The 10,967-nt window shown below is 36.9% G+C and overlaps 1 protein-coding gene across 2 annotated transcripts in view; it reads right to left on the bottom strand.

The window, feature by feature from the left end:
* Window positions 1–364: 364 nt before the first annotated feature.
* The window catches only part of Rab21 (RAS oncogene family member Rab21), a 35,821-nt gene continuing 25,218 nt past the window's right edge, over window positions 365–10,967 (bottom strand). For both annotated transcript variants that reach the window (XM_076204909.1, XM_076204908.1), the window contains exon 4: window positions 365–9,994. In XM_076204909.1, coding sequence (XP_076061024.1) covers window positions 9,766–9,994 — 229 coding nt within the window. In that variant the 3' untranslated portion in view covers window positions 365–9,765. The remainder of the gene's footprint in view (window positions 9,995–10,967) is intronic.

The following is a 10,967-nucleotide window of genomic DNA, read 5'->3' as shown; positions in this document are numbered from 1 at the left end:
GATCTACACACACATGTTGAAGCCATGAGTGGGTTGTTCATTTTGATGCCAAAAAAAATGTAAAGCATTGGAAATGGACAAAAGCTGAAAAGATAGCAATTGTGAATAAATGAGGTAGATTGGGTATTCACAAGAATTTGATATTTGCATGATCATTTAATGCTAACTTTCTGGTATGACACTGACATGAACCTGTCTTGTTCAAGTATGGAAGAAGAAACTGAACATTAAGTAGATTATTTTCCACATAAAAAAAATTGTGCATGTGGATGGAAATTGCCATTGAAAATGTGAAGAGTAAGAACTATATTCCTTTAGAGAATACCAAAATGGAGATAGGAGAAAAAATATAAAAACAAAACAATCATTACCATAAGTATTCAGTATTTTTATTTTTTGTCAAATTTAGTTCACAGTTATATGACTTAGCAAAATTATTTACAAAATTTGGTAGAACTCTTACAGTTGTATCCATATTGAAGGCAAAAAAGTAAATTGTCAATAAATCCCTAAAATGGAACAAAGACAAATCCTTGGTATGTGTTACTATAACACTGAAACAAATGCCATTAAGTTGGAGCTATTATCAGTATGATGACATTGGTGAACGAGCCGTTTCCAAAAGGTTTCCAATGTACGAGGTTCATACTCCCATATTAAAAGCTTTGTCCTCCAACTATGTACTCTTAAACAAAGAATGATGCACATCTAATTAACATATGAACTTTGTATCACAGACTGGATAACTAGAGTCTACACTGAAAATAAGGCAAAAATTACTTCAACTATCAATCTTATTCAAACACTACTTTTTGCACTACATATACAATAATGTAATAATGTAACATCAGAAACGTACAAATATTTATCGGGTCACACAAGAATTGCAGTGTAACCATTTTAATAAAACAAAAAGCTATTACTCGGGATAAATTATGACAACATGGTAAGACAAGTAGATACCATGAGAATAACCTGTATCCTGTAAAACACGGTAAATACAACCAGGTTACACATGCACACACTGAGGCTCTCTTGTGGGGAATTTATAATAATTGCTTCCTTGTTTTTGTATCTATATACCAACAGGCTTCTTACCCATTATAAGGGAGGTAGACAGCCAAGGCAACCCACCCCAAACCAATCCACTCCCATTGTTTTCCTTTCATCTGAGCTCTTTGTGGATGAAGGGTCATATCTGTCCCCTGCCCACTCCCTGGGTAAGATGCAATGTTTTAGCTGACTGGAAACCATCCCCACAAAGGCTGGCAAAAGTCCTTGGGCTCTTCCATTGTTTTCTCAGGAATTAAATGTTGGACTATTATCTGTATTGTATCATAGATCGGAGTCATTAGCTCATAGTAGCAGAAGGGGAGTAGTCACCTGTTGCCAGTTCTCCATATTAACAAAGATGGAGCACATACAGTTATGAGTGTGTGCGTGTGTGCAGAATCTACAGGCTCTCTTGTTAGGGCAAACCATGCAGATTCAGAACCCAGACCATTTATTTCAGTTGAAGTTCAATCTATATACAAGAAGGCTGCAGGTCTCCTGCATGAGAGAACCAGGGTAATTGACTGATTGTGTATGTATTAGATGTTTAGTGAATCTGAGCCCTAGATGGCTGGTTACAACTTCTTGGAATATCCAAGAGCTAATAGAAAATCTTCCAAGGTCATTATACGAAATCAAAACCTCTACAGAGAAATCAAAGTTCCTGTTCAAATCTACATTTTGAAAGCACCATGAGCCCCATCATTCACAACAAAATTATATGTAAATTATGCAAATGTGAATTGCATACGGTTACAAAACAGATTCAAATACAATGCCTGAGTCAGCATGAAATCATCCTCCTTACGTTCTTAAAAATTAAAAAGGCAATTCTAACTTAATCAGTGTTGTATTTATCATTTGTATTTTGTTTTACAGGATTAAGGTAAATTCACACAAGCTTAACTTTTAAGTCCCAAGACAATTGTAAACACAATAACCCTTAAACATGTTGACAGACTTTATACATTCTCTTAATGTTTTACCTAATCTCACAATTTTCTTCAGCTGAAGAACAAACTTGGGTCAAAATGGTGGATTGATGAAGATCCACTTTATTCAGTCAATTCTTCAACTGAATAAAATTTGTTCAGTCAATTCTTCAACTGAATAAAATTTATTAAGTCAATTCTTCAACTGAATAAAATTGAGATCAGCCAGTATATAAAAAAAAATTAATGTTTTGAGAGTTCACAATGTATACTATGTTGAGAGGATCACCATAACATTCTTATGTGTTCATTATGCATGTCAAAGCAACTGCTATATTAGATTACAGTTAATTTTTGCATTATGGGATTACAGGGTTTCCACTGGAATGAAGGGGAAAAATATATATAATGATAATAATAGCGAGAATTTTAAGTAGTCTACATCTACATACCAAGGGCTCCTTCCCCTTTATCAGGGAGGTAGCCATAACATTATATATATATATATACTATATATATATATGTACACACACACACACATATACCAATGGCTACTTCGCCCCTTACCAGAAAAAAAAAGCATAAAATCCATTCCCACTCATTCCATCCCAACATACTCCACTTCCATTATCCCCCCCCCCCCCCATTTTGGCTCCTCCTGGATGATGGGTCATCCCACCCACCGCCCCAGGTCGGAAGCAGTGCAGCAAGTAGTACATACATACATATACCAAGGGCTTTTCTCCCTTTCGAGGGAGGTAGCCAAAGTCAAAGGCATAATCCACTCCAGTTACTACACACGTAACACTGCAAAAACAATGTGATGAAAATAACATTAATTGTTAATTGTTGCTTCAAATTTCACTAGCTGGAAACCCGCAGGCCCATAGTGGCTATGAACAATCTCTAAGCCCTTCCCTAGATCTCTTGGGGAAGAAATAATGGATAGTTGTCTGTATTGTCTCTATGTCAATAGCTGGTAGTTCTAGCAGGAGGGGGGTAGTCACCAATTATTAACTCCTTATTTGAAAAGGAAGAGTAAATAGCACTGAAGTTGACAGAGATCTGAAACCCAGTCTGGAGACTAAATGGCAGACCCTCTGATAATGGTGAGCATATTGATGGGTTCTGAAGATGGACAGTAGGGAAATTCACAGATGTTCGCCTCATAGAAGTGCCACATTCCACCTATACCATAGTGAAAAGGCACATGCTTACTGATACCCTTGATGAGGCTTGCTTTATGAAGAAATCACTTGTGATAGTGATATACTAGCAGTTCTTGACTAACGATACTACAGTAGAAAAAATTACTGATATAACTTGTGGTCGTGAAACATGGCATTAGGTTTAAGACAAAGAAACTGGGTAAAGACTGAGCAAGTAATTTGGAAAAGATAGAAAAAACAATAATATTAATAAAAATAATATAATAATGAAAACAACATTAATAGTAATAATAATAATAATAGATTCAGAGGGAACCCTTTATCCCAATTATTAACTCTAATTTGACATTATCATATAGTAGGATCCAGACACACTATGCTGGAAACCATTTATGTTAGTAAATCCACAGCTAATTAGAACATCTCAATATGATGCATTATATCAATGCAAAATAATGTCTCTGTCAGCATTCACCAACTTAATGCTAGACCCCCTTCCACCTTATGATGAAACAAATATTTGCAAATCTCATGTCTAACCAAACCCACACATTCTTTACCATCACCTGACACTAACATAAGTTGCTAGCTTAAAAAAAAATAAAAAAATTAAATATCCTCACTTCCTTATCAAGAAGAGCTAATACCATGATGTACCTAACTGTGGCCAAAACCATAACTTTTGCCCTGCATTTACTGGCAGGGCAAGTAGCAGTCACTGGTATCTACTGTGGATTGAGTGGACCTTTCTTGTATTTATAATCCAAGACTACTGCATGGTACCGACCCAAGTATTATCCACAAGGAACTAAGATGGAAGGGATAGTGAATCAAATTTTGAATGGGTGCAAGATGGATGTATGTTTTGACATGTCCATCCCCTTCAGTCAATCAATCTGTTGCCCCTGTGACCTCCAGGAAAAGTCACTGTATGTATGCATTTCATCTTGTAATTACACAGAATGATTCAGTTTCTAATAACTTCCAGTGACTGCCACTTGCCATGACTATGCACATATATAACAAAAGTGACAGCTTCAACTGCAGTTAAGTGGCTCCTGATGCAAGCTTCTCATCAGATACTAACTTATCTTCTTAATTTTTCTTTAAAAAATGATGGAAGACCACCAAAATGGTGAACCACTTTCAATAATGACATCTTCGAAACTTGTTCGCTACTAAGGCTAGCAAGATCTATTCTCCAGGAATATAAACACTAAATATACATGTTTACATAAACTTGAACCACTACAATCCCATGGTGCACTGTATATAAATACTTTGCCAAGACCTGTTGTTTGCACACTTCCATGCAGGACACCACCCTGTATTAAAGCAAATTATCATACTTGCTCCCAGACACCATTTAATTTTTACTTGGCTGTCATTCTTTTGCCAAGTTTTGCTCAAAAACAGAATTACTTTTTTCCCTATTTTTTTCCAAATGTTTAGCCAAAACTTTTACAGTAACAACTTTTTTCTTTCAGAAAAATTCTGCACAGTTAAAATGTAAATATTATGAATGCTCACAATACAAGGGAAAAAATAAAAACGTTCCACAGCTTCACATACATTACATAAATAAGACAACACAGTATAAACTCACTAGGAGATCTTCAAGATAGACCAGAGGCCATAGCTATTATCTATGGCAAGAGTACAGTAAAACTGACCAAGAGAAGACTGTATGTATATGTGTACTACATAAAGTGGCAAACACTGTATGATTTTATTTGTATGTGGAACATTGCCCTAACTGGATAGGATTTTGATTGGTCAAACCCCTCTCCACCCATTCTGGTTGAAGTGTTTTATATATATATATAAATATGTATTAGAATGGGTGGGTGCGACTTTGACTTGGCTACCTCACTTATAAGGGGGAATGAGCCCTGTGTGTGTGTGTGTGTGTGGTTGTGTGTGCATGCGCATCATCTGGCATTTTTCACAGTACCTATACAGTGCATCATGGTATTTGTGTTGAATAGCATTTTGACCAAATTTTCGGAATCACATATATTTTCAACTTTGGCATCTCTCCTTAACCATACTGGGGTCACAAATCCACCTTTGTAAGCTCCATACCCACTCAATATTAACAAAGATAAGGTTGGGACAACTTCCTTGTACCTTGTACCAAAGAAGGTGACATGATTTGTATACATGCATTTCTCAGATTTCTTACATATAGTATACATTTAGTACATACATGTCAAAAATTGCTACTCTTCATTGTAACACTATTGGTTCATAAATGTTTATGACAATATACTTGTATGTAATATGTATACATGACTGGCAAATTTGCATGCATAAACAGGAGAGTACATAGGGCTGCATATTACAGAGCCATTTTCCACTTTGCACTAAGCATAAATCACTATATATAAATTCGTCCTATAAAACTTGAAAAACTGGTGTTTCTAAGCACTTATATAAAATAGCTGCTGCTGCTGTTGTTCCAAGGAACATCCTGTAGCTTAGGTCACAGTTGGTGTGTTAAATCTTTTCTGTTCCTTCACATTTTCTCATATTTTTAATCCTTCCCCCAAGACCAAGGATGAGTACCTGCATGAGGTGTTTCCAAAGAGAAACCTCAAGAGATCTTTTCCTTATTCCTTATCTCCGAAGCTCATCAACACCCTCCTGCAAACCTGAGGGACAGGTACTCAATCTCTAGACCAGGCCAGAGCTCTATCAACATTTACTACTTTCCATCTTCAAATTTTCACAAAGGGAGAGTTGACAATCACTGCTCCTTTCCTCCTCCCCCTCCTTTTACTAACTGAAGACACTGAAAGAACACAAACACACACAACGGACAATAATCTACAGTCACATCTGAGAGTGATCTATGGGAGGGCCCCAAAACCTACTAGTTGCTATAGGGTTACGAGGTTTAGGTCAAAATGAACTGACAGTGACTGATTGTATTTATATACCAGAAGCTCCCTAATAGGACTTCTTGAAAATATGCTAAAATCAATCTTCCATAAAGAAAAACCTTAGTACAGGCATGGTAGAAATCACTGAAACTACCTCAAATCCAGGAATTATAAGAACAAAAAGGTGGGAAAATGTGCATAAGGCATGAAATTAGATTTATGGAAATTATGGAACAGTAGAAGAAAAAAAACATGGAGCTTCAGAGTAGAGAAATAATTATAAAAAGAGGTGGTAGACAGAAATAATGTATTGTTATTGTAGGATGGAAAATTTTCCTAAAATGATGGGAAGCAAATCACAAGAAGACAGAAAGCAGTGGAAATAGTGCAAGTAATTATGGATATCAATGAATATATACAAAAAGAAATGGAATTTTTAACTAAGCATACAAGGAAGGGCATAGCCAATGAAAATAAAATCAAAACCACAAAGTATGATAAATGGGGATGCTCAGTGGCTGAGAGGGTTAGGGCATTGCTACTTGCGACAGATGTCAAGGTGATGGCACTTTGATCCCCATCACCAGCAAGTTGAACGAAGGGCATGATTCATTGTGGGAAGTCCTCTGTAAGGGGCACTGTCCTAACCTCCTGAGAGCAATGGGGTGAGTTTTGTGATGTTATACTGAACCAATCAATCATCAATCTTGATGAATGAAATAATCACTAGGGCTTGGAAATTAGCAGTCAAAATAAGTACAAGAATGTGTGGATAAGGGGGAACACAACCGGAAATGAAAGAAAATAAGGAAACTGAAGAGATAGGAAAACAGAAACAATGAGAAGACTGTAATTCCTTATGAAAAGGGAGTAGTATCTAAGAAAAGATCCAGAAGAAAAAAAAATTATGAATATAAGGTAAAGATAAGAAGTGAGGTACACAAACGTAAATGATACACCATCAACAAGATTAGGGACATTATGTAAGACCAGGAGAATACAAAGAACAACAATCAAAATTGTCCCCCAGGCAAACCTTAGAAAAACTAGATCCTTCCTAATTAGAAAAAAAAAGTTGACATGATTGTTGTGTGCTGAAAAATGAAAGGGGTGGACAAAGGATAGCAAGAAATAGTTTTCTATACAGATGCATAAACTTTTGGAATAACTTAAAAAAGAAAATAATTAGATAAAATCATATTAATAAATGTAAAGCCAAGTTTGACAGATGAAGAGAGAGGCAGGATCTGCAAGTGAGCTCTTTCCCCATAACTTACAAATGGAGACATGGACACTTGGCTTCATTCTTCTTCACAATATACACTATAAGGGATTTGTGGGGAAACCCCCATTCCAGCCATGACACTCCTCAAGGAGGCAGGACTGCTTGGCCAGACAGTCTAGAGAACAACAACCACTCCTTCATCCATAGAAATGGTTACCGTATCAGCTCCTATAGGTTGGAATCAAAATTCTCACCACACTGATGATCCTTTTACAGGCAGACCTCATTATAGGAGACACAAGTAGTCCCACCCTTCACTCAGTGTGTCCACTCATACTATCAGTCCACTAATGCCCTTTGTGTGTATACATATGCATGCAGGGACCAATAGTAGGATACCTAGAAGTAACTGAGTAGTCCTACAAGGTAACTATCATAGAGAATTAATTTCCCTGCCACCCATCTTCAAAACTAATCAATACCTCTGTTAGGCTGGTACTCAGTCTCTGGAGCATGCCTGACCCCCCCCCTCTCTATCTCAACTTTAGCTGTATTCTTTTACCTTTTACCATAAGATTAGGTAGCTGATGACTGCTTCTCTCGTATTACTCTAAGCAGGTGCCCTAGAAACAGTCCCACACATAATAGAACACAGACAACTGCCCAAAGTTTTTTCCCAAAGATCTATGGGAGAGCCTGAGTACCATTACCAGCTCAGTGGAACTTGAGGCAATAATTATTATAGTTATCATACATATTATCATACAGGTCTTCTGCAAAAACAACCTTGGGGCAATGGATTGATATAGAGCCAGATAATGTTCAAGTATCCACTCTTCCTCATTATGGGGAGCAAGTCTTTACTATCTTTTGACTGAAATTACCATTCAAACTCCTTCAAATTAGAAGAAGAGTTCTAGAGGAAAGCGGAGAAGGTAAATATTTACATAAATGCAGGAGCAGAATCTGTCTCTTACTATAAGAATTCTGTCACAAAAGTCAGGTTTTCTGTCTCTAAACTCTCACCCTGTATTGTATATTGCCCACATAAATTTTATGCAAACATTACTTTCGGAACTTTATGGACACCTGTACGGACCATATCTGTGCAGCAATCTTTTATGACTGAAGTATTACCTCCACTCACTGAGGAATGCTGAGCAATTTTTAACCTCAACTATTACTTGCTACTACCATTCTCATCTTCATCACCTTTACTATTACGTGGCCTCAACTACTACTTGCTACTACCATTCTCATCTTCATCACCTTTACAACTCATTATCCCTCGTCACACTACAGCAGGGGAAAAGAATAATGCCATCATGTTTCCCTGTATGTTGTAAAAGGTGATTGGGGACCCATTCTTCTCGTATTTTCTCCCACAAAAAGTCAAATCAAAGTCATGCTATGACTTGGCCCTTCTCATTTCAAGGGTGATTGAGGCCTTTGTATGTTTGTATGTCTGTATTATTTATTAAGCTGTATTCTCTGCTGAAAAGATTCAAGGAATGGTTGTTCACTGATGTAGTATTCCCAGCAGTTCCAGAAAGCACCAATGTTTTATACCAATGTGTGGATAGAAAATATGAAAAGGTGGTACAAATTCCTATGTTGGCTAATGAAGGATAAATTTTCTTCCCACATCCTGCAGGGGCAGAAGTTTCTCATTTTATGAAAGATGGATGATTGGCATTTACTGAAAGGTGGACTCAATATGCAGAAAGAAAGTAGTACAGTGGTGGTAAATTACACAAATTCAGTTTTGCATCTCCCACAAGGTTGAGGTTACTCTGTTACTAATTGCAAGTGAACAGGGTGAAGAGCCGATTCCCACACCCACCTAAAAGTAATTGTGTCCTCTGCTAAAGGCTATCGCTGCCACAAGATTGGTTCTGGCCTCCCCTCCCCTAAGAACTGTAAAAGGCTACCCCCTACAAAAGGGGAAAAGAAGCTAGATTTGCAAAAAGAAATTACTGTATATTACACAACTTTATACAGTGGTAATAAACACAAAATAATCTCGCATGGACTAAATTTGATTACATATTGTACTGGAAATGTTTACATCCAGCATGCTGCAATTTCTTCATGAAGTACTGATCCAATAAATTTATTTATATTTTATTTATTATTATTTTTTTTGGTAAATAGAAACTATATATATTCAAGGAACTTAGAAGTCTTCTATCACCTTATGTGTAACTTTAGTTTTTGGTTAACAAATACTGTGGCTGGGGTCACTACATCCCCATGTTATAAGTATCCCAATTTTTTGTCATTACTGTTACAAGGCATAAAGCTTATGGCAACCCAAATTAACCCTTTCAATACTTAACCTGACCTGTGTGTGTTATAACTTCACTCAATTCAGAAGACCCCTTTATAACCCTCTCAATTTGTATCCTTTATCCACCCGCTACCAAGCAACTTTAAATCAATAGAGAACTTTCCATAGTGAAAGGGTTAATTCCAACTCTCGTTATATAGCCTCGTGTTCTTTAAGATCCACAACATGATTTCTGAGGAGGTGGAACATCTTGGTCGTCAACAATGAGAAGATTCCGATTGCCACCATTAGCTCCTCGAGACAAAGCATTTGCTCGTTGCTGGTCATTAGCTGCAGCAGTCTCGAGCATTCTGGAGGTCAGATCCAAGAATAATTCTTCCACACCTTTGTTTTGCTTTGCAGATGTGTGGAAGTGTACAGCACCAACTTCTTTGGCATATCTGTTGTGGGGAGGAAATTGTTGAAAATGTAATGAGTAATTCTAAAGTTACATATGAATCAAAGGCAACAACAGTTTTATTTTATTTTTTTTCATAGCAGTGACTAAAACAGGTAACAATGAAATTAAGATTGATAAAGAGGGAGAGAGAAGGAGAAAGATGAAACAGACAGAGATGATGACAAAGTAGCAAAATTATAATAAATTAATACAGCAACTTTTAGATATTCTGTACCACACCCAAACACAAATATATAACTCCATTACATAAGCACTATCCTTCATACTTGAGGCTACTGCCCTGATAATGTGCATGATCATATTTCATCCCTTTCTCCAGCATATCCATACTGCATACATGACATGTCAATTAGTAAGTCTTGTTATCCAATTAATTACTGCAGTATTTCAGCTCAAGTAATCATTACTTCATTTAATAATGTCCCCAAAGTGTAGGAATAGTAATATCGTCAACTTGGATACACCAGAGGTCTATAAGGTCAGTCAATCAGTCCCTAGTCTCTTATGCAGAAGACCTGCGGGTCCAAGGTACCCAGGAACAACCTCTGGGCAGGACCATAAGTCACTCACAAGAAGATATTTTGGTTTGTTGTCAAGGGATGGTCAGTGTGGGGCACTGTAGTATAAAGTGTCATTCAGATTAGTCTGAATGTGTGGGTTGTAGTGTTCCCATTTAGGTAAAAAACACATTTCAGGCTGACCCCAAAGATTCATGCTAATTGGTTCTTTTGCCTGAATGATCAAAATGGAAGGATTTGAAATGATTCTGTGGCCCCATTTACCAACACTTTCTCAACAAATTCTGTAAATCCCTGTAAAGCTGTAAACACCCTTCCAGTTTTGAGGAGCTCTAAGCAAATCAGGTCAACATCCCTTTGTTTCTTAGATAGCAGTATCTAAGTTGTGGATTTTCCTACCATTATCATGCACTGTAAATCATGTAACTGTTTATT

Source organism: Oratosquilla oratoria, chromosome 21, assembly GCF_046742065.1.
Source record: "Oratosquilla oratoria isolate Oo_2021 chromosome 21, ASM4674206v1, whole genome shotgun sequence".
Lineage (NCBI taxonomy): Eukaryota > Metazoa > Arthropoda > Malacostraca > Stomatopoda > Squillidae > Oratosquilla > Oratosquilla oratoria.
The sequence above is the reverse complement of the archived record's forward strand: the minus strand, read 5'-3'. Positions and strand labels throughout refer to the sequence as shown.